The sequence below is a fragment of the Phyllostomus hastatus genome, unplaced genomic scaffold, assembly GCF_019186645.2.
Source record: "Phyllostomus hastatus isolate PE091 unplaced genomic scaffold, TTU_PhHast_1.1 phas_scaffold_55, whole genome shotgun sequence".
Lineage (NCBI taxonomy): Eukaryota > Metazoa > Chordata > Mammalia > Chiroptera > Phyllostomidae > Phyllostomus > Phyllostomus hastatus.
In genome coordinates this window covers 5,674,066-5,698,622 of record NW_025334035.1, presented here as the reverse complement: position 1 = coordinate 5,698,622, position 24,557 = coordinate 5,674,066, and the positions used below count along the sequence as shown (strand labels likewise).

The following is a 24,557-nucleotide window of genomic DNA, read 5'->3' as shown; positions in this document are numbered from 1 at the left end:
AATGAGTTAACATTGTAAGGTGTTTAAAAGGACATCGTGCACACACAGTTAAGTGCTATGGAAATGCTGGCTGTAACTGCTACATGTTGCCTCTGCAGCTCCAAGACATAATCAAGTCAGCAGGTGCTTGATTAACTCACCATCCCTCCGGACATCATGCTGGCTCACTGCAGGTGAGCCCCTGCTGAACGGATCTGGGCAGCAGGACATGGCCAGCATCCACCTCTCCGTTTGTTCCCAGAACTGGAATTATATAAATCCTGTAGACTACAATGGCCTCTCCTCCAGTCTGTCTCCTCTGACCCTGGGGGCCTGGGAGCTTCTGACAGCACCAGTATGACCTCCCAGCCCAGAGTCTGGACTCACAAACCCTTCTAATAGTGGAAGAGAGCAGGCGTGGAAGATAAAGGAAAAGGACACTGTAGGAGTCAGGAATAAGCTGTCATCATCAGACCAGTGAGCACACCTCAAGAGCAGGGCCAGGGCCAGGCAGAGTAGCTGGGCTTCCAGAGGAGGCATGGGCGGCCCCTTCTGCCACACCAAACTTGTCCAATCACTGCTGACGCTCGTATTGGGATCAGTGGCTTCCAACCTTCCTCAAGCTCCAATTTTTAAATTCCCAGGGGCACCCTTGTGATTGGAAAAACGCACCTGAGTATTTTTGCCATGCTTCCCCTGTAAGCACCACTTGGCCAGGTGCCTGCAGCTCCACTCAGATGCACAGCCAAGGTTGGAGCCAGGCCCCAGTCTTGGGAGTAATCTGACTCAATCCTTCCCCATGAACAACTTTAGGGAAGGGGATTCCAAGGGACCTCAGACGTCCTTGTTAAAGACTCAGGATGGCAGACACAACCTCCAGGGTCTATGTGTAATTATGTCCAAACTTGGAGCCCAGGGCAAATGCTCCAACGCATGGTACATTATGCAGAACACTGTGAACACTTGGGACCCACTCAGGATATCCAAGCATTTTCGAAAAGCTGTGACCTCATAGAGGAGAAGCCTGGGGTGCACGTCTGAGTCACAGCCCACCCTCTCAGAGGACTAGGAAAGTGAGGCTGAGCCCTGGCTGAGTAGCACAGTGGGTTGCAGCATCATCCCAGTGTGCCAAGGGTGTGGGTTTGATCCCTGGTCAGGGCACATATAAGAATCAACCAATGAATGCATGAATAAGTAGAACAAATCAATGTTTCCATCTCTCTCTCAAAATCAATAAATATTTTTTTAAGTGAGATTGAGCTTAGCAAGTGTGTGGAAGCTAAACATGACACATGAACACACTGGTCTGCTGGTGTACATATGCCCTCTGGGTACGTCAGGAGGTTGGGTCTTCCTGCTTTCTCTTCTGTCATCCCAGTTATTTCTATCTTAGAATTCTTGGTCAAAAGTAAGCAGTCTTTCTCAGTGTGGCAGAAAAGGATCATTTTTTCTTCTTTTTTTTTATTCTCACCTGGAGGACATTTTTTTCATTGCTTTTTAGAAAGGAGGAGGGAGAGGAAGAGAGAGGGAGAGAAAAACATTGATGTGAAAGAGAAACATCAATTGGTTGCCTTCTCATACAGGCCCCAACCAAGGATCGAACCCGCAACCCAGGCATGAGCTCTGACAAGGAATCTAACCCATGACCTTTCGGTCTACAGGAAAATCTCTGGCCAACTGAGCCACACCAGGGCCTCCAACCAACTGAGCCAGGACCTCACTCTTTCTTCTTAAGAAAAAAAAAAGTGGCAGAGACAAACCAATGAGTCATGTGGTGTCCAAAGAAAAACCAAATCTGGGGAGTCAGGTGTCTTGAACAAATGGTTCCCATCAGAAAGGAAGTATTTCTAGAAAACAGACTTAAGTGCATACTCACCATTAACCTCCGCTATCAGGCCACAGGCCTGGGGTAGGCTCCGCAGCTCCCCAGTAAGCAGTGACAGAGCTGAGTTAGAGCAGCTCCCGAAGAGCGCGCGGAGCGCTAGGAAATGTGACAGGCAGGCTCAGAAGCTCAGGTCTGCACCCACGAGAGGCCTCTAGAGCGAGAGCCAAGGAGCCTTCCACTGCTTGTGAAACAAGTCATTTTCACTAAAAGCATTTTAAAAGTTCAGTAACAACTCAAGTAATGATGGTCTCATATCAAGAGCAATGAGCCAACTCAATGAGCAGGAAAAGAGTGCCATTCATAAAACTTGAACAACCCAGACAGCCACCTCTGTGTTTCACTGACGGGCTTTTATTAAAACTGTATATAGATCTCATACTTCAACTTTAAAAAAAAAACAAAACTTCCTTTTGTCCTAGTATCAAAATAGTTACCTTTTTTAAATACCCTGAAAACCTTTAATACAGTATTTTGTTACCCATTAAAGAGTCTCCTAAAATCTCCATCATCTCGCTCTCCTAGAAGAGGGCAGTAGTAACTGCCCTTCTGGTTTCTACCACTTCTGGTTTGTTTTTGCATCTTTAATGTTTTATCTCAGAGAAGCATTAAAACAGAAAGGTTTTCCTGTTTTCAACTATTTAAAATACACACAAAAAAAAATGAAATAGGAGAAGCAAATGACAATATTTGATTTGATACTTAAGATTCATACCAACTAGGCTTCCCCACAGAGTTATGGTGTAAGGTTTGCCCACATCCAATCACTGTTTAGCACAGGTTCTCAGGCCCTGGAACTATTTAAACACAGCCACAGTTCCTGCCCTGAAATAGTAATGATGGCCCAACAGTGCTCTCTAGTGTCCTGTAAGGATAAAAGCAGCCAGCAACACAGGAGGATAATTGGATATGAGGTGTTGGAAATCTAGAAGTGCAGACCCAAAAAATTTTTATTTTTCAGGGGTCACAAGACAAGTGGCTCCCCAAAATCACAGGCTGCCTGCAGCTGCACAGTGTGGAGTTGAGAGAACACCAGCTTTACACAACACTGGACTGCCTTGTCAAAAGCTGGACTCTGGTAATGTTTTCTTTCGGTCTAAGGAAAGAGTGTGGTATTTCACCTTTTTCAAGGTCCCCAAGGAAGTCTGCTCCCCGGGAACACTCCTCTGAGATGTGCTTAGGACACTGGCCCTCGGGGTCAGGCTGGCCTTGCGTGGGAGGTGGAGGGAGCTGGGCGCAGACCGGACAGTGCCCTCCAGGTGGCTGGCCAGGCCCTTGGCCAGGCTGTCTGACACCCTCGGGCAAGAGGGCGAGACTGGAGTCTGCTCACTCACAGCTGGGCTCAGCCTGCCACTCCCTGGGGAGACTGGGGCCACCCAGGGGGCTACCTCAGCCCTGCCACTCTTCTTGTTCTCCTTCCAAAACACCGACCTCAGAAGGGTGAGGGTCCTCTGTGAGAGTCTGTATATCTCGGAGTCCCTTCCCTCCACCTCAGCCCTGACCTTTGCTGAGGAATTTTGACAAGTGTCTGCACTCGCCACAGTGCTTGACGCCTCCTTGGGGGAAGGCGCTCTGCCGCTGGTCCCCGCCTGGCCTGTTCCCTTCCAGTTCGCAGTCCTCTGGTCCTTCGGCTGGACTGCTCTCTCATTCTCTGCTGAGGGCATGACCGTGAAAGGCAGGTCAAACTGCTTGGGAACCCTGGCATCCTGGCTGGCATGTTCCTTGGGTTTCCTTGCTGTGTTTAGACCATCCGAGGTTCCAGGGACTGCATGGTGGCTAAGGTGGCCCGACGGGCAGGGTGCTCCAGCCAGTGTTCTCTTGTTGGCTTGCTCCCCGTCTCCACCCTTAGCAGAAACAGTGGTGTTTGACCGCAGCACAGTTGCCTCCTCACCCCCGCCAGCGGCACCCGTCAGCAGTGGCACGATGGACCGGCTCGTAGATCGGGGTCTCCGTGTGGACTCCAAGTACTCCACCAACTCGACAGATGCCACGAGTGGCTTCTCTCTGCGTCCAAAAGACCACCGAAGGGGCATGGTGGTGAAGGTCCCCTGCTTGTCTCGGGAAGGAGTGGGCACCTTCATGCTGATGCTTCGGCCTTTTACACCTCGTACCAAAGGCCTGGACTCCGGGCCTCCTGAAAGACACACCAACAGCATTGGTGCCCAACTGTCCCTCCAGCTGCAGCAAGAGGAACAGCAACGCCCGTCACCGGACGAGCACTGACTGAGCACCTCTGAGGCATTAGGCCCTGTGCTGGGCGCTCGGGATACCACGGCTCCTGCCCTGGGGGCATCACATGGTCACTCATTATTCCACTGAACCCATTTACGTATCTGAAGCCACAGGGCAAAGCAGTGCCAAAGGGCAAAGAAGGAAACCGGCCTCAAGCCCAGGCTGTGCAGGCTTCTGATAAGGCCCAGTCCCTGAGGCAGCCAGCCCTAAGATTTACATTATTTTCATCCATTTTTAAGTATTTCCATGAAACAGAACACTCAGCAAAATTTTATTTGCTAGACATGTTTTTCCAGGTCAAATTAGGTGCTCATACCTCTCAAATGCAAGAATCTCAGATATGCTACTCTGGGCGGAAAAGAACAAAAACGGACTGTGTGCTGCCATATATGCCTCCTTTGGGTGTTTTCAACGTCTGTGTACAGGTTAGAAAGATGTTTTTGACACACAGTAGTACCTCGGTACTCGTCGTTGATTCATTCCAGAACTCGTGACCAGTGCGGAAACCAACGAGCACCGAGTGATGAAGCATCTTCTCTTGTGGGGCGGTGCCATGACTCACACAAGCCTCAGCCAATGCGGCCAGCCCCGGGCAGGAGTAAGGAGGGATGGAGCCGACACACTCCAGCCCTCCAGGCTGTCACTGTAAACTGTTAAGTGAGAAATAGTCTAGAGAAACAGAGTGTAACCCAACTTGCAAAAATATGTATTCATATATGTGTGCAAATGTGGATGTATACACATGATGCATGCACGTGAAAACATACAAAGAAGTATGGAGAAATAAATACCAAAATGACGAGCTGTAGGGAGGGTGATGGGGGTGCTATCACTGATTTTCCTCTCAGTTCTTTTCTATATCTCAACGTTTCTGAAGGAAACATGTAAAGCCAAGGGAGCATATGTTTTTCTTAAGAAACACGTGTTCAGTTACAAAAACAATTCCATTTACAATAGCATCAAAGAGAATACAATATTTAGGAATTAACTTAGCCAAGGAGCTGAAAGATTGGTACAATAAAAATGACAAAACATTGCCAAAATAAATTAAAGAAGATGCAAATTAGTGGAAACACATCCCACATTCATGGATTGAAAGACTTAATATTGCTAAAAGGTCAACATTACCCAGAGCAATTTACAGAGCCAATGCAAGTCCTATAGAAGTTCCAATGAGGTTTTTTGCAGAAATAGAAAAACCCATCCTAAAATTCATATGGAATCTCAGGGGGTCCTGAACAGTCAGTCACAAAAAGACAAATCCTGTAGGATTCCACTTGATGAGTTACTAGCGTGGTCTCTGTCAGAGAGATGGAGAGAGTGCAGGGCGATTGTCAGAGGCCCGGGAGGCGAGAACAGGGAGAGGGTGCTGAACAGGGAGAGAGTTTCAGATGAAGAGTTACGGGGATGGACGGTGGCGATGGCTGCACAACAGGTAGATGCATTTAATACCACTGAACTATCCCCTTAAAAATGGTGAAGATGGTAAACTTTGTTTATTTTGTGTATTTTAACCCAATGAAAAAGTAAAAAAAGAAAGCCAGCAGTCACTGTACCACCAAGACACCTTGGTTTATGGGATGCCTGTGATCACCGAGGAAGAACCCTCCCACTGAGGCGCACAAGCCCCGTGGTCCAAGGGCAGTCAGTACAAGTGCTTGAGGAAGAGCCCAAGGTGGCCAAGCGAGCTGGAGCCCATGACTGTCCTCTCAACACGGGATCAGCTCCAACAATGAGCCAGAACCACTGTCCCCAGAAGGCCCTTGAGCCATGGCACACCAGCTGGGATGTGCCATGTGGAGAGGGACCAGACTGTCGAAGCACAGGGAGAGCTCAGGGAGAGCTCAGGGAGGTCAGAGGCAGGTGGTACAAGGGTCCCGTGTTGTCTGCAGGCAAAGGGAGGGGCAGCACACCTGGGCCAGGCTTCCCAGTAAGAAATCTCGAGGCAGGGGCAGTGGGACTCCCATGAATGACAGGATGGATTTCAGAGCATCTCAGAGGCTCCTTGAGAGCTTTACCCTTCAAGTTTTTCACATATCATTTTTCGTACTTTTTTTTCCCTTTAGAGCATTTCTTTAGGGTAGCCAGCAATAGACACCATTGCACCCAAAATACTTTGTAATTTCAGTTTGGATTGATGCCATTGCTCCGTCAATAAATTCCCATAACTCAGAGAAAAAAAAATGTTCTGGGGTCAGAGATGTGTTAAGTTTTTTTCCTTTTCCATAGCCCTAACAAGGACAGAAAGAGAAGCTTTGTGTTAAGAGGACAAATCTGTGACTTTCAGCCTTTCAACTCAACAAAACGCTGCCCGCAGCCCTGGCAGGTGGCAAGTGGCTTGGCAGGGCCCTGCAGCACTGGCCTCCCGCTCTGCCTGGTGTGAAGGGGCGCACCGGCCCACATCACCTCCGCACCTCCGTTTCTCTGGAGCCACGGACGCCCAGACGAGTCCTTTCTCAAGCTGGCAGTGCCAGAGCACCTTTGTTATCTTTATTTTATTTCATTCTATTTACTGGGCTACAACAGGAGCTGAGAGTGAGCCAGAGCTTTAGATAAACAGGCAAATAAACTGCAGAAGTACAGAGGGAAGAGGAAATGCAGTGTTTAGTGCTTACCAAATAATCTTGCTTCTGGGGGAGGGGAGAGTAAGTCCCAGTGCTCCTCCCCAGAGGTGCTGGGAGCCAGAGGTGGAAGAGGTGTTCAAAGACCTCTGAGCACTGGTCCTTCTCCACCCGCCCTGCATCCCAGCCCCATGGAATTTGAGACCTTGCTCACGACCAGTCTGGCCTGAGATCAAGAAAGGGTCTAGAGTCTTAAGCTACATTGACAATACCGACAGTTAAATTTTTCCTGAAGGTCATATAAACTCCAGAACATACATGATGAACTTCCCAGGCCCATGAAAGACTTCCCCACACAGAGGGCGCCCAAGCAGCTGGTGGGTGAGGCCCCCAACACAGCCCCACCCACGCAGTGGCTCAGGGGCTTGCAGAAGCGGCCCTGGGAAGTTCCACATCTGTTCCTTTGCAACTTTTTATCTTTGACCAATAAAATCAGGTGTCGATTGGGCCTCACAGTATGTGCTGTGAGCAGGGATGGGGGCGGGGCTCAGGGACCTCTCCTCATCATCTGTAGCCCCCTGCAAGAGGACTAGAGTTTTCCTAATCTGTGCCTTCCATCTCTCCACCAACTTCCACTCACTCATGCATTCAGTAACTATTTAATAAGAGCCTACTGTGCACTAAAGACAGTTTTCAGCATGGGGGATACAGTTGTTTAAAACATTCAAAGTGTTTGTCCCTTATGGGGTTTGACAAAAGACAAAAATATACAATCTCACGGGATGTAATGATAAGAGCTACAAGGAAGAGTGAGGAGGAGAATACAGGGAGGTCAGTGAGTGATGAGAGACCTGAGTGAAGGGAGGGAAGAAGCCGCCTGGCGATCTGGGGAAAGCAGGCTCCAGGCAGAGGGAGTGGCAAGTGCAGAGGCCCTGAGGCACAGGTAAGCTTGGTGGGTCAGGGAAGCAGGAAAGAGACCACCATGGTTGGAATCAAGGGCGAGAAGGGTCCCTACCAAGGGTCTTCATCTTCTGAGCCCTGGCCTCATTGGGAGACAACATCTCTGTCTGGAGTTGCAGAGTGCAACCTGGGGCAAGCCTGATCCACAAACATTTAGAAGACAAGGAGAAGCTACAGATGAGCTAGGCCTTCTTCCCCTGAGACTCAGACCCAAGGACAAGGTTGGCAAGAAGAAAGTCTGGCTCAGGAGCTGAGGCCACTGCCCCTTCCCCAACTCCAATAATCTCTGCTCCATAGAGGGTGGAGGGGAGCCCCACAGGGAGAAGTAGAGAAGTAGAAAAATAACAACTCACATAAGGGGGTCCAGTGATCAGAGGATGAGAATATGCAACCATCAGCACAGTCCCTTAATGAAACAGAGCCACCAGAGGAAACAAACAGATTAAATTTAAAGTTCTCAAGGAGATTCAAGTGTGAAACAATGGAAGACTGAAAATACAACCTCCAGGTTTTTTAATTCAGTAAATTAAAACATTCACAGTCACTGCTGGAACTCAAATTAGTGGCCTGAAATTATTTTGAAATTTATGAAATTTGTGAAAATCCCATAATTGTGAAAGCAAGATCTCATAGCACACAAAATGACAAAGAGAGAAATCATAGGGAAAAAGTAGGAGACTTGGAGGACAGATCTAGGAGACCAAATAGGCAAATAATAGGAATTTGATAAGTAGGTGAGAAAATAATTAAACAAATACCAGAAAAGAACATTTCTCTAAGGAAAAGCCTGCATCTGTAGAAGGAGAGGCCTCCAAGAATTTGAAGCAGGTTTGATGAACAAAACACACACCTAGGCATGTTCTGGTAGAATTTCTAAACTCCAAGGTCAAAGACAGAATCTTAAAGGCTTCCAGCCAGAGAGAACAAGTGACTCTCCTGTGAAAAAGAATGGGCTTCTCACCTGCACCCCCGAGGCCTGGAGGACCGTGGGAAAGCATCTACAGACGCCTGAGAATAAAGACTGCAACCCAAGAGTCCTCCAAGCAGCCAAGCTGCCATTCATTCCCAAGTGAAAGAAGATACCTGTGACTGCACAGAGAGTTAGAGAACATACCATGCATCCTCAAAAGAACTCTGACCAAACTGAGGAATCAGAACAGAGACCTCACGGACACGGACAACAACATTGTGGGGACTGACTGTGGAGCAGGGGGTGGGCTGGGCAGAGGAGGGCAAAGGGGGAAAATTGGGACAGCTGTAATAGAATAATAGTGAAATAAAATAAAGATAGAGGGGAGGGAAAGCAGATGGTCAGTGGTATTCAGTGGACCATCCACCCACACGTGGGTCAGATGATCTCAGCATGTGTAACATTGTGTTACATGAGTGCACTAGGAGGGGAAAAGTATGGTAAGAGGAGTTCCAGTCACAGTCTGGAAGAGCATTAAACCATCTCAGCAACATCTGAGAGGCGGGGATTGAGGCGGGGAGTCCCTAAGGCAGACCAGAGGGAACGCATGAAAGCATTTCAAAGCTCTTGAGTGGAGGGCGATGTGGACCATTGCATGCGTCTCATGTCGCTGGGGGCAGGAGAGAAAGCTGTGAGGAAACAGAAGGGCTCGCAGGAAATTGTTGGCTTCTCACATCCACATTTGATTGTAAACACTCAGGAACATAAAGCAACAACTAGCGAGGAGGAAAGAAGCAGAACTTCCAATGAACAGGGAAACAGGGAACAGAGAGCAACATCATCAAATCAGTAAAAAGTAAGAAAAAAGAAACAAGCAATAGACAGTTTTAAATGAGATGAAATCGAGTTTTGTGGTTGTTATATTAAATATAAATAGACTGAATTCTCCCCATTATAAGATAGGCTCTGAATTTTTGGCATTAAAAAAGCAACATACTGTTTATCAAGTTACTTAAAACTAACTCTAAAATAAATATTCATAAAGCAAAGGAGAAAGGTAAAATGATACATGGTAAATGCAAACAAAAAGAAAGGGAGAGGGGGTATAATTATTAATCTTGAACAAGGTACAATTTAAGATTAAAAGCATTAAGCAGGATAAAGAGCAACATTATAATGAGAAAAACACAATTTATAAAGAAGGTTTAACAGTCATCAGCTTAGAGATACCTATTAGCCAAGTGGCTAAACACACATTTATATTTAAAACAAAAAGTATTAAAGTTCTTGGAGAACTTGATTAAAAACACAGCTATTCAGGAAGGTGTCAACACCCCTCTGTCCTTGCCCAGCAGTCCCTCACAAGGGCAACACAAAGACAAGGTGAATTAAACACAACCATCAACTCACCTAATTTAATAGTAATGGCGTAAAGCCCACATCCCTCAACGAGACGATATGCATTATTTTATATGTACACAGAACATCTACAAAATAATACTCATGCACTTACATGATCACAAAAAGAGAATGTTCGAGAACCACATTCTTGGATCACAATCCATGAACTTAGAAATAAAGGCTAAAAAGGTGACAAAAAATCTTAAATACTTGAAACTTCCAGATAACCTTTAGATCAAAGAGGAAATCAGAACTGAAATAACATACTATCTGGAAATACTGAAAGTGAGAAGACAAAGTTGTGAGACCCAATTAACGCCAAAATATAAATCTGTCATGGCAGCGCCTGTACCACTGAAAACCCAAGGAAGCCCCAGGACCTGTTACTGCTGGGGACCCCAGCAGTTTTTTCAAATGGTCAGCTCTGTAAAACTGGCAAAGGTAAGCTGTTTTTATATCCTTTTCTTATGCAGCCTCTCTGACACCCGTCCTCAGTTATATAAGATGCAGCACCTCAAAACTCGAATCCATTCATTTTAGTTTAAAATGGGAGAACGTATTTGGCAATACAGCTGATAAGGGGTTAAAATTCAAAATTTATAAAGTACTTATACCCCTCCCCCCCAAAAAAACAAACCAAAACCCAATTAAACAATGGGTAAAGAACCTGAATAGACACTTCTCCAAAGAGGACATACAGATGGCCAATACATAAATGAAAAGATGCTCAATGTCACTAATCATCAGAGATGCAGATTAAAACCACCATGAGATACCATCTCACACAGTCAGAATGGTTGTCATCAATAAATCAACAGACTTTCAGCCAAGATGGGGGAGTAGGTAGACACACTGTGCCTCCTTGCACAACTCAAAAGAAGGACAACAAATTTAAAAACAAAAAACAACCACAACTGACAGAAAATCAAACTGTATAGAAGTCCTACAACCAAGGAGTTAAACAAGGAACATTCATCCAGACCGTAGGAGGGGTGGAAATGGGCAGCTGGGGTGGAGAGGACTCCAAGCAAGGCAGTGGCTGGCGGCAAATTGCAGACTGGGCAGACCCACATTCGAGTACAGATAAACTTCGAGGAACAACTGGGGAGCGAGACAGACTTCGCAACCCAGCATTCCAGTGCAGGGAAATAGAGCCTCAAAGCCTCGGACTAAAAACACCTGTGGGGGCTGAGGCAGCAGCAGGAGAAACTCCCAGACTCACAGGAGAGTTGACTGGAGAGAGCCACAGAGTCCTAGAAAGTACACAAACCCACCCACCTGGGAATTGTCACCAGAAGGGCCCAATTTGCTTGTGGGTAGCCAGAAAAGTGACTGAAAACTGGTAGAGAGCAGAGCAAGTGGGACTGTTGCCTCTCGGACCCCTCCCCCACATATAGCATCACAACACAGGAACTTGGGTTGCCCCGCCCTGCTGAACACCCAAGGCTCTGCCCCTCACTACATATCAGGAGTCCGAGACAAAAAAAAAAAAAAAAAGGCCCCAAAGAAACACCAGATCAAAGCTCCAGAAAAAATACAACTAAGCAACAAAGAGATAGTCAACCTATCAAATGCACAGTTCAAAACACAAGTAATCAGGATGCTCACAGAATTGGTTGAATATGGTCCCAAATTAGAGGAAAAAATGAAGGCTATCCAAAGTGAAATAAAGGAAAATGTACAGGGAACCAACAGTGACAAGAAGGAAACCGGGACTCAAATCAATGTTTTGGACCAAAAGGAAGAAATAAACATTCAACCAGAACAGAATGAAGAAATAAGAATTCAAAAAATGAGGAGAGGCTTAGGAACCTCCAGGGCATCTTTAAACATTCCAACATCTGAATCATAGGGGTGCCAGAAGGAGAAAAGGAAGAGCAAGAAATTAAAAACTTATTTCAAAACATAATGAAGGAGAACTTCCCCAATCTGAGAAAGGAAATAGACTTTCAAGAAGTCCAGGAAGCTCAGAGAGTCCCAAAGAAGTTGGACCCAAAGAGGAACACACCAAGGCACATCATAATTACATTACCCAAGATTAAAGATAAGGAGAGAATCTTAGAAGCAGCAAGAAAAAAGGGCAGAGTTACCTACAAAGGAGTGCCCATAAGACTAGAAGGTGATTTCTCAAAAGAAACCTTGTAGGCAAGAAGGGGCTGGAAAGAAGTATTCCAAGTCATGAAAGGCAAGGACCTACATCCAAGATTACTCTATCCAGCAAAGCTTTCATTTAGAATGGAAGGGCATATAAAGTGCTTCCCAGATAAAGTCAAATTAAAGGAGTTCATCATCATCAAGCCATTATTCTATGAAATGTTAAAGGGACTTATCTAAGAAAAAGAAGATAAACATATGAATAGTAAAATGACAACAAACTCACAACTATCAACAACTGAACCTAAAACAAAAATAAAAAAACAAACTAAGCAAACAAATAAAACAGGAACAGAATCACAGAAATGGAGATCACATGGAGGGTTATCAGCAGGGGAGTGGGAGGGGGAGGGAGGGGAAAGGGTACAGAGGATCAGTAGCATAAATGGCAGGTCTAAAATAGACAGGGGGAGGTTAAGAATACTATAGGAAATGTAGAAGCCAAATAACTTATATGTACTACCCATGGACATGAACTAAGGTTGGGGGAATTCGGGTGGGAGTGGGTGTGCAGGGTGGAGGGGAATAAGGTGGGGGATGGGACAACTGTAATAGCATAATCAATAAAATATATTTAAAAAAAGAATGGAAAGGGAGATAAAGTGCTTCCCAGATAAGGTAAAAAGAAAAATAAAAAATAAATCAACAAACAAGTGCTGGTGAGGATGTGGACAAAGGGGAGCCCTTTTGCACTGTGGGCAGGGATGCAGACTGTGCAGCCACTGTGGAAAACAGTATGGAATTTCCTCAAAAAATTAAAAATGGGTCTGACTTTAGACCCAGCAATCCCACTTCTGGGAATATATCCAAAGGAACCCAAAACACTAATTCAAAAGAACATAAGCACCCCTGTGTTCATTGCAGCGTTGTTTATAATCACCAAGATACGGAGGCAGACCAAGTGTCCATCAGTAGACGAGTGGATAAAACAACTACAGGCCATTTACACAATGGAATACTACTCAGCCACCAAAAAGAAGGAAGTTTTACCCTTTACAATAGTATGGATGGATCTAGAGAGCATTATGCTAAGTGAAATAAAATGCCTTCATTATTACAACCTCCCATAACCAGGGCACCTGGAAGGATGGATTTCCCGAGCTTTCAGGGTTTCTCCAGAGGACTGATGGCATTTGGGAGGGACAATTCTGTGCCGAACAACATCGTCCCTGGGCATGGCAGACATTCAGCATCCCTGCCTTTGACAGTGAAAACCTCCTCCCACAGCCATGGGGAGAGGCAGTTGGGCCAACCACTGCTGAACACCTGTAGCCTAGATTTTAATTTAGCCCAGATTTAGTATGAAAAAACTAAAAGAGGCTGTCAACCACCTCAGAGCTTCTGAAACAGATTTCAAAATCTACTGTTATTTTATTTCTAACCCCAGGAGGGAAAGCTCCCTTTGGAAGCAGCGTATGAAGGGAATCAACTCAAATTTGGAATTTGTGTCTAAGTGCACAGACCAGACTCCAGCAGCCAGAGGTAGCGGTGACTGTTTGCAGCCCTGCCACTTTCTGGGTGGGAGCTTGTGAGCGGGTACTTCCAGGACTCAGCGCTGTGCTCTGTACAAGGGCTGTTCGGTTCGCCTCTCCTGGAGAGTCCGGCGGCTAGATGAGATCAATGGAATGCCTGCAAGGGTCGGGAGGGCAATGTTCCTCAACACCACCTCTCCCACCCTGGCCCCTCTCTCTGGGGAGTTCTCTGGAGCCACGTCCCACCCACTCTGGGTACCAGGTTGAAGAGTCGGGCCACCTTTTGAAGTTGGCTCCTTGAGGGGCGTCAAACATATTTTTCCTTGGGAGAACCGAGAAACGGCCTGAGGTCGTGTGCCACTGGACAGGACTGGGATGACCTGACGAGCTTGGCAGAGGCTCATGCCGCCAGGGGGCAGAGAAGCTGGGGAAAGAAGGCCTTTTTTGTTCTAAAGACACTACTCTAAATGTGCAGTCTCGCAAACGTGAGGGGAAGAGAAATGGCCAGCAGGTGAGTCAGAACACAATGCATGAAACAGCGTGCTCACACGGAAACGTGTGCTGAGGAAGCTGGACAAATGCGAAATGCATGTAGAGGTGCTGATCAGATTCCGTCTGAGAGTGAGATGCTGGGGGCCCAAATGCCAGACACTGAGGAATTATTAACCAAATGTGATACATAAGCTGTTCCAGACCAGAGGGTTGGGGTCAATGATAACCTAAAACCGTGTGCAGCTTTTTTAAGATTCTACCATCCTCTTTATTCACTCACAGATACGGGACAAGAGCCGGGGCACGCCAGAACTGCATGGGCCACTCGGATGAAATGGCAACACAAAGTGTAAAGAAATAAGCAGCTAATGAAAAAACACATCCACTGCATCCCAGCAGTTCCACTCCCAGGTATATACTTCACAGAAACAGGGACACAGAAACTAAAAATGACACGAACAAAAATGTTCGCAGCAGCACTGCTGGTGACAGCGCGACTGGAAGCAACCCCCGTGTCTGACCACAACAGGGCAAACAGACACAGGGGCTGCCGCCGGCAACAAGGGAGGTCTGGGTGGGGGAGTGGCAGCCACCATGCAAGGACGCCGACAGGTGTCTGGTCAGAGGCTGCCCACCATGTGTGCTCCACAGCAAAACTTGCACAGATTTTGGGAAAACCCACAAATAACTCAAGAATCCATAAATCTCCCATGGCCCAAGGTGCTGCTCCTGATGATCAGGTTTCTGAACTTCTCCAGGTGAGACCAGGCCAGCCTGCAATCGAGGCCGGCTGGCCCATGAACCCCAGAGACAAGGAGGCTCTCCTCGCTCCACGCGCCTCGCTCCACGCACCAGGCCTTCTTTTCCAAATCCCCGCTTCTGCTTTCACTTTAAAATTGGCTGTAGTCGGCAGCTGACAACATCTCTCACTCTCTCTCATACACAGTTAAACTTTTGCGCAGGAAACTGTATGTCTCTGAGGGTTGGTTTTTTTTTTTTTGGACAATGGAATAAAATGAAAGTAGCATTGCTATACACAACATATATGAATCTCATAAATATAATGCGGAGCAAAAGAAGCCAAATGAAAAAGAATGCATAGTATATGACTCCATGTACACAAAGTTCCAAAACAGGTGTTAGAAGTGAGACTAAAACTTCCCTCTGGGAAGGAGGAAATGGTAATGATTTTGAGAGACATAAGGGGGTAGGGAGGACCTGGAACTTTCTATTCCTTAATCTGGGTGATGGTTTCATGGGTATGCTTGTTTCATGGTAATTAATCAGATATACACTTGTGATCAGTACAACAGTATACTGATCAGTACAACTGATCAGTATATATAATAGTTCAATTAAAATTTTTTATTTAAAAAACTAAATCAGGTACTAATAGGAAACATGGAAACTAAAAGTAATCATGACATGTTGCCATTTTCTGACTGAAGGATAAAGACAGACAGATCATACCATTCCTACTGAGGGACTCTGTTTCTGCGGCTGCGCCTCGTTCTCCTGCACTGTCATCCTATTCCCTCTCTAGTCTGGGTGATCTGAGTGTTAAAACGATCTATTATTTCCTATTTGGTAGAAAAACACGAACTGCCATAAGGCCACATTCCTGAGCTCCCGTGCCTGCAGTCAGTCCTCGGCGAGTGTGTGCCCACAGTCACTCCTTCAGCCCAGTGTCTTCTTCACCTATTATTACAGCTGCTCTCCAACCCACGACAGACGTGCCTGGCAAGTCCCTGGTGACCTTCCAGCCCAATGATCACTTACCCACCCTCATCTTAGCCTCTCAACAGTACATGACACAGCGGGCCACTTCCTCCCTGAAAGATTTTTTTGTCTTTTCTGTATCTGTGACTTATATTCACCCAGGTTTCTTTCTATCACACTGGCCGTTCTTTCTACTTCTTGGCTGACCTCTCTGCCTCTGCCCAACCCCTAGGTGACGGAGAGTTCCAGGGTCTGTGGAAGGTCTTTACTCTTTTCTACCTTAACCGTGTCCCAGGGGAGCTTGGCCAGCCCCACGGCTTGAAGTTCCTTCCATGTGCTGATGACTCGGATGTTCATCTCCAATCCTTAGTCATCATCTGCATGTGAATGTCTTCCAGGAGTCTCAAAATTATCAGGCCACGATTTTTTAAAATGTTTGTGTTCATGGTTAGAGGTTATTTTTTAAAATACTCAACTAAGGACATAATTTTTTAAAATTGATTTTAGAGAGAGAGAAATGGAGAAAGAGAGAGACAGAGAGAGGAAAACATCAATGTGAGAGAAACACTGATTGGCCGCTTCCCACACATACCCTGATGGGGATCCAACCTGCAACCTAGGCTTATCGGATGATGCTCTAACCAACTGAGCTACCCAACGAGGACACAAATTTCTTGATTTCTCTCTAAAACTGACCATTTCCTACCCAACGCTTTCCCATCTCATAAACTGCACTGCTAACCTAACCACCTAGTCATTTAGATGCCAACTAAGCAGAGTCCTCCTTGATAACTCACTTTCTTTCTCATCAGCAAATCCCTTAGCTCCATCTTCCAGAAGCGTATCCAGAATCTCACCCAACAGCCTCATCCACACCACTACTGTCCCTCACCTGGACAATCACAAGCCTCCCAACAAGCCTCCTGTCTTCCACTCTTGCGCCTCTGTGAGGCATTCTCCACATGGCAGGCAGAATAGACTTTTAAAAATATGTATCAACCCTACGAGTGTGGCTCCATGGGTGGGGCATCATCCCACAAACTGAAAGCTCCTGGTTCAATTCCCCGTCAGGGCACATGCCTGAGTTGCAGGCCTGGTCCCCAGTTGGGGGCGTGTGAGAGGCAGCCATTTGATGTATCTCTCACACATCGATCTTTCTCTCCTTCTCTTTCTCCCTCCCTTAATATTATATGTCAGATCGATTACTTACTCACTCAAAATTCCCCAAGACCTACTCACTGTACTTGGGATAAAATGCAAACTCAGTTCATGGGCCAGAGGTACATCATGGCCCAGCCCCTGGTTACCTGGGTCACCCTCGTCACTCACTCTGCCCCAGCCACAGCTCTGGTGTCTTCCGCCCCCCGAACACACCCCACGCTCACTCCCAGACTTCTCCATGACTCACTTACTCACTCTGCTCCAAAGTTACCACCTTCCTGGAAGGGCCTTCCCCACAGGCCCTCTGTATCCTTTCTCCCTCGCCCCAGGCCTCAGTGTTTTCTTCTATGACAATTTACCGCTTCATCCTTGTCCCTGCTTCACACTGTGTCACTGTATCTGTTCACTAGTTTCTGTGTTGTCTTCTCCATTAGCCAGTCAGCTCCAGGGAGCAGAAGGTGTACGCCTGTCACTGGAGTGGGCAGGGGAGGTAGGCACGGGCTGGGGTATGGAAGACCCCATTTGAGAGATGAAGAAACCTCTCGTAATGATGGACACTGAATATTCATGGCCGTGAAATGCCAACACTTTCATCAAGACGAGGAGCAAAGGTCATTAAGGAAAATGAAAATAAAATCAGCAAATTTAACCAACATGATAAAACATACCCTTTCTCTGACTGGAGGGGCTGTCTGTGACAGTGGGGGTGTTGGGCACCTGGGGCTGGGAGGGGCCGGGGGCAGGGTTCCAGGACAACGGGCTGCCCCTCAGGCTGCTGTTGCAGCTCCCGAGCCTCACGAGCCAGTGATCGGACACGGAGGAGCTGGTGGAACCTGCAGAGGAAGCACAGAGAGTGACAGCTGGACCCACTCCATCCTTCCGAGCTCCCCGAGGGGCTTCTCGCCACCAGATTCCCACCCCGAGCCCTGGCACTACAGACCTGCACACACAGAAGGTGAGGGCCAGAGGAGAAACCCGCCACTGAAACCCACCAGAGGAGAAACCCCACCAAACCCGCCATGGTCACCGAGTGACCATGCCGAAAATGTGGGGACAGGTGTGCAGGCACAGAAAGGAACACTGATAAGCACTGACATGCTCCCCGTGAAGGTACCTGTTACCACCTCGTTTTCTAGATATGGTATGTTTTCCATTCTTTCTACATCTATCTCCATAAAAGGGAGGCAGACTTTGCGTTAAGGTTGATTCTTAGATCTTTTAGGGTGCATCTTATCTTTATTTGGCCATTTTCCAACAATTAGTGGATAGAAAATCTGAGTAATTAAAAAAAATTTCCTTTCATCCCACAGATAAGGATGGCTAGTTTACAAAATGACTTTCCCCTTCCTTAGATCTCAGTGTGACTCTTCCACAGCCTTACGGCTGGGATGCTAGCCTGCATGTCCACATCTCTATAGCAGCAGCCATAGCTTCCTCTTGCAGGTCCTTGCCGACCTCTTCTGGTGCTCACTGTTCAACGAAGCATCTACCCAGTTCTTACAGTGACTTCCCAGTTCTCCCTTGTGCTGGTCACGAGCAGCAGCCCTACCTCTCACAGAGCTGCTGGCTGACCAGGAAGGGATGCTGTTCCGTTTCTGGTAAAACAGGATGTAAGCCCCGCGGGTAATGACTTCGTCTTCTAGCAGTGACTCCACCATGCTGTCGTCATAACTGTACCACTGGCCATCCAGAGAATTCCGGCAATAGGCTGCAGGTGCAAACCCCAACCCCCATTATTGCAGCCCCCCAAAGCAGGAAGACATACCCACTGTCATAGCTCAGAAATGGACCTGTTTGTAATGGAATGAGAAATATGGGTCCATTTTTGGCTCGAAATGAATTTTGTGGAATCAAAAACAATCCATTCCACTCTGCGAAGATCGCAGATGCTTTCTGATGAAGTGTGTTACTACTTTAAACTGAACCCTTATGTTGTAGCCCTTGTGTAAGCAAACTGTCCAGTACGAGAACCCCAAATTATTTAGCCAGATGATGATGTCCACATTTGCCCCATTTCTTCTGAAAAGCTTCACAAGGCACATCTAATTCAGTATGCAGTGAAAATGTGCAGTGGAATTATGGTATACTTCTTTCCCACCCAAGAATAGAAGTCATACATTTTAAAAATGCTCATAAATATGATTCTTAATACCTTCCAAACAATTAAAACAAAATATTGTTCTTCTTCTCCCCACATCTTAGTGAATGGTACCAAGACCCACTAATCTGGAGTCAGCCAATTTTTTCCGTAACAGACCAGAGAGAAACTACTTTAGGCTTTGCAGCTCACATACGGCACATGTGGCCTCTGCTATATATTCTTGCTCTTCTTTTCACCACTTTAAAAATGCAGAAACTTCTTTTACTTCATGAGCCACACGAAGATGGGTGCTGGGCTGAACGTGGCCCACAGGCCATGGTTCGCTATCCCTGTGCTCACACAGCCAGGCAGGCACCTGGGAGTTCCCCTTTGCTCTCCCTTTCCCTTCCACCCCAGGCCCAGCCCAAAGCCAGTTTTACTGATTCCACTTCCAAAACCTGTCTTGAATACCCTGACCATCGTCGCCCGAGCCCCACTTGAGCCCCAGAAGCATCCTCCTAACTGGAATGACAACTTCCACTCTTGCTCTCTCCTATCCATTCTCCACAGAGCAGAGCTACTACCTTAGTTTGTAATCAGAATTACACCTTCACTTCTCTGCCTGGAACCTTTTAATGGCTTCCCATAACTTTTAGGAAAAACACAAACTCTTGTCCATGGCTTACAGCCCCTTCTGACCCAGCCCCGTCCAGCCCACAGCTGAATCACTGCACTTCAGCCACGACAGGCCACCATCAGTTCTCAAACAGAGCAAATCTCTGCCCCAGGGCCTTCGCACATGCTGGTAGCTCTGCCCATAATGGTCTTCCTCCCATTGCTCACATGGCTAGTCCCACCTCATCCTTTAGCTCTTGACCTAAAGGTGACATCCTCAGAGAGGATGCCGCTATCACAGACATAACTAATCAGTCCGTCACCTTTTCATAATGCCAAGTGGTGGCAGTGCTGGAGCGGCAAGCCCCTTTCACCGTCTGTGCCTGAAACCAGCCTGCAGGCCCAGGCTCACGCCCGTCCCGTTCAACACGGGAGCCCCACATAGGGTCTGGCACAGAACAAGCACTCAACAAATGTTCGTCACAGAACAAATGAGTGATGATCGTGGATTTCTCTGCAGCCAGTGTCTTCCATTAGTACACTACAACTGTGCACTTTCTGAAAAACTAGTATTTTAAGGCACTTTAAAGAAATGAAATCATCTGTACTGTTCTCAAACTGATTTCGGTATGTGACGAAGGACGACTGAACGAGTCACCCAGCTCTTTGTTTCTGTCCTTCACTCGCCTACTTCTCCCAAGATCCTCTGAAGGGTAACAACTAACCACACGCCTGGAAATAAAAAATCTACAGGTAAGAAAGAGTCCTTGCATTGACTCACAGTTGAGGATAAACGTCACTCTTGGTTCTAACAATTATCCTCCCGTACTTGATATGGTCAGACTTCAGGCCATCACTGACTTTATATCCCAACCACCAACCTAACTCAACTCTGAGGCTTGGCCCAGGCCCCATGCTCTGTGGCAGATGCCTGGTGTGCAGTGAGCGAGGGCTCAGCTCACATTCGTCCCCGAGTGGGCCAGGCATTCCAGGAGTGCCTCTTCTCGGGGCATCCTGAGACCCAGGCCACATCCACAACACATGGCCAGGGCAGCCAGCAGCCAAGAGGTAAAGCTCACCTGTGTAATGCCCACCTTGCAGACTGCCGTGGTGGTTGCAGACAGCATACAGGTCGTACAGGAAGTCCAGTGGGTAGCTGGTGGGCAGGCAGGCTGGCTGCTTCCAGGAGGGCCAGGGGCCAGGCGTGGGCTTGGCACCAGCACTCCTCTGGGCTACGTGAGGAGCCATGTTGAGATCGCAGAGGGGAAACTTCACCAGTGTGGAGAGCTTGTTTCTTCTCTCGCCCACTTGACAGAACCTTTTAAGGTGGATGATGAGGATGTCGGGCAGGGTCCACAGACTCAGCTTCACCATGCCCTGCTGGAGGGCTTTGCAGTGGGGGCACTTCCACGCATCGTCCTGGGCAAGCTGCAAAGGAAGCCACCAGGACTATGAGGCCCCCACGGCACTGGGCCAACCCACGGAAAGGCACCAGCCTCCCTCCTGGCTGGGGAGCAGACCCCCAGGGCAGGACCTGTTCCTCCTTGGTGTAGAACTGAAAACATTCGTCCAAGGTACAGCTGTGCTGCTGGTGTGCCTGCTGCTGCCGCCACACACTGTCAGCCTCCTGGACCCGCTCCTCCTGCAGGCTCCCGAACAGGCTGTGGAGGGAGAACGGACAAGCCTTCAGGCTTCCCACCTCCCACCTCCGGGGGGTGGGGGGCCTCTCCTAAGTCTCTGCTCCCAGCTGACAGGGTGGTAGGCACCCACCAGGCAAGGCGAAGGTGTCCCGCTGGGACCTCATGCCTACATACTGACTCAGCACTCACCCTCCTGTACCGGGACTCTCTGTCTGCCCCACCAGCTCCACAAGTGCCCACGTCCTTGGCTTACTTGTCTGTTTTCCCATCCCAGCACAGGGCCTACCACCTAGTAGGAGGTTAATAAATACTTGCTGGGCCCTGGCCGGGTGGCTCACTTGGTTGGAGTGTTGTCCCATATAATCAAAGGCTGTGAGTCTGAATCCCCATCTGGGTGTGTACGGAAGGCAACCAACCAGTGTTTCTCTCTCACATTGATCTCTCTCTCTCTCTCTCTCAAATCAATAAAAACATATTCTCAGGTGAGGATAAAAAAACATACTTGCCAAACTGAACAGTGTCCCTTCTCAAAGCAGGGCCAATGAACTTGGTGTTATAGAAGCAGCCAAGTTTAGTGATTAAGAGCATGGTCTAGAGCAGGACGATATAGGTTCAAATCCCAGCTGTGTCATGCAGGAACTGTGTGACATCGGGCACCTGTTTAACCTCTCTGTGCCTCAGTTTCCACACTTGAAAAGGTAGATTATAGCAGCACCCACCTCACAGAGTGTAATAATGATAAAACAAACTGCAAATACATGAAGTGCTCCGGGCAACGGCTAGCACAGGCGGGTGAGTGAGCATCACGTGCCAGTTCACTCCAACTGCTGTCGCCACCACTGATACTGCCTGCCACTATGGCTACAACTAGTACAGGCATGTCTGGTTTGACTGCGCTTCACAGATGTGTTTTTTACAAATCAAAGGCAAGACCCTCCACCAGCCAAAAGATTACAACTCACTTTATTGTGATATTTGTTTTATTGTGGTTGTCTGGAACCAAACCCCCAATATCTTCAGGGTCTGCCTGTACTATCACTGTTGTTTACCTACAGCAATCATTTGGGTTTCTCAGAGGCATGAATTGCATGGCATCGAGGAAACAGGCATACTGCCTGACAGTCATGGGGGAAACTGGGCACAGGAAGGCTTCTTTGCACTGCCAGGCACCGTCTCTGGTTGCTGGAGCCAAATCCCATCAAACTCACCGCTCCTTGACACAGCTGTCCCACTCGACGGCCAGTTTGACATGTGGGGGGCCTCCTGGCTTCCTGAGGTGCAAAGCCCTGAGGAGAGAACAAGGAGCCCATCAGAAAGCATGAGGCCTCCTCCCCACATCCCAGCAGGGTCCAAAGGCCTCCCTCCACCCCAGGACTGATGTTCCAAACAGAAATGCCCAATGATGAGTGAGAACCGAGGTCGGGTATCCAGGGAGCTGCTGTCTGCTGAAGACTCAGTCCTAATCAGCCTCTGAGTAGGCTCCACTTGCTCCCTTGGGAGCTCACGAGCTCTGAGGAGCTGGGTGACTCTGAGAACATGGATCGGCTCTCCTACTGCACCGCAGAGCTTCCTCAGTGTCCAGAGGGCAGTTCCGCTTGAATGTCCTACACAAATCCCCATTCTGATGAAGCCTAAAATGAGCTAACTTTCCTCCACCACGATGTGGCAGAAACACCCTTTGGCCCACCTCCACACACTAGAAGGTTTTCTCTTTCAGACCCTCAAATACCTAGAAACTCTCCATGTGAATCAATCTACAGCTCTTCCCAGCTACCTGGGCTCAGCTCAACCTCAGCCAAGAAAAGGTTGGTTGTTCTTAACACAGAAGAGGTAAGTCAAGAAAAGCATGGAGGACGTAAGGCTTTGTCCCCAAATCAATAAGACATATGCAAGTACTGGGGGAGTCTGCACCTAAAGATGCTTAGAATGCATCATAATAAAAAAAAGAAGGAATGTCACATGAGTTCCTAACTGACACTAGCATGATTCCAAAAAACAGGGTTTGAGCTCGTGGAAGGTAGAAAACCCTGTGGCTGAGCCGCACCAGGTCTGGGGTGGAGGTGTGGCACCACCTGAGGAACAAGAGCCAGGAGGGAGCAAAGAACAAGGTGTATCTAGGAGAAGCCCTCCCAGCTTATCATTCCAGATGAAGAATGACTGCCCTTCCTTACTCTTCTGTAGGCTGAGGGGAACTAAGACACAGGCATGTGATTGTCTCCTTCTTCATCCGCTTCAGCTCCCCCAAAGAGGAGAAGCAGCCCCTTATCTGGTTGATGGGGTTAGGGGGAGGTGATCAGCTCACCCCTCCTGCTCACACCTCCCTACGGCCCAGGGCTGCCATCCTCTCACTCATGCGTTGCGCTTCCTGGCAGCAGCTCCATCCCTGCAGGTGGAAGGCTGGCAGATTGGGGCTTATGTTCAATTCAGAGGAGACACACCAGGGAGCCTGTTTGCTGCCCTACCTCTAAACCTTCTTTGGGACCCTCACATTCTCCATTTCCACAACTGGGGAGACCTGCCTTGCTGGGGGGTGGGGGTATTTAGTTCTGGGGAACCTAGTCAAAAGCTCACATCAGACTTGTCTAAGCCACACCCTTTAACGAGTGAAGGATGGTCTCACAAGCCCAGCGTGCTGACCCCTTTCTGCCTCAGTCCTCAGTCTCCTTTTCAACTGGAGTCTCAGCTGCATGGTGGAAAAGGAGAACTGGCACCTTCAGGCTTTGACTCTGTTACACAAAGCCCCATGGGCCACACAAAGGGGAGAAGCGCGAGTGTGAGCTGAAGTCCGCATCTCACCCAAACGGGAACCAGGGCAGCATCTGACTGCATGGTAGGACGTGATTCCAAGGAGCACAGGGACATGATCTCTACCCTGAAGGAGCTAAGAGTCTAATGGGAGAAGAGCGCAAAGCGACGGCTGTAATGCGCCCAGGGTGCTGAGCGAACTCAGAGGAAGTGCACCCACGCAGAGGGGGAGCGGGAGTTTCCAGATCCACGGTGAGTGGTAAGTGGGAAGGGTCAAAGGGTTGTACAGGCAGAGGGCTCGGGGGGAGCCTAGGGTATGGTATGTGCTGGAATGAGGAGCAGAGGCCAGGGTGGGGTGAGGGGCGCACGGTGAGAGGGTGGGAGGGTGGGCCCAGACCTTGGAGGGACGGAGGGCTTTGAAAGCCACCCTTGGGGGTGTGGACACTACCCTGTGGGCCACTGAAGGGTTTTAAATGGGCAGATGCAGAAGACCGGTGAGAGGGAGGCAGGTCAGAGTGGAGGTTCCGGGGCGTCCAGCTAAGAGGTGATAAGGA

At 48.1% G+C, this 24,557-nt stretch overlaps 1 protein-coding gene across 3 annotated transcripts in view; it reads right to left on the bottom strand.

Moving 5' to 3' along the window:
• Window positions 1–2,195: 2,195 nt before the first annotated feature.
• The window catches only part of USP43 (ubiquitin specific peptidase 43), a 60,073-nt gene continuing 37,711 nt past the window's right edge, over window positions 2,196–24,557 (bottom strand). The window contains exons 10-15 of one of the 3 annotated variants that reach the window (XM_045824150.1): window positions 22,467–22,544; window positions 21,153–21,279; window positions 20,698–21,046; window positions 18,473–18,631; window positions 17,592–17,756; window positions 2,196–3,995 (exon numbers count right to left, since the gene is read on the bottom strand). In XM_045824150.1, the coding sequence (XP_045680106.1) occupies window positions 2,923–3,995; window positions 17,592–17,756; window positions 18,473–18,631; window positions 20,698–21,046; window positions 21,153–21,279; window positions 22,467–22,544 (1,951 nt within the window). In that variant the 3' untranslated portion in view covers window positions 2,196–2,922. The remainder of the gene's footprint in view (window positions 3,996–17,591; window positions 17,757–18,472; window positions 18,632–20,697; window positions 21,047–21,152; window positions 21,280–22,466; window positions 22,545–24,557) is intronic. The other 2 variants (XM_045824151.1, XM_045824152.1) reach the window with 2 other exon arrangements.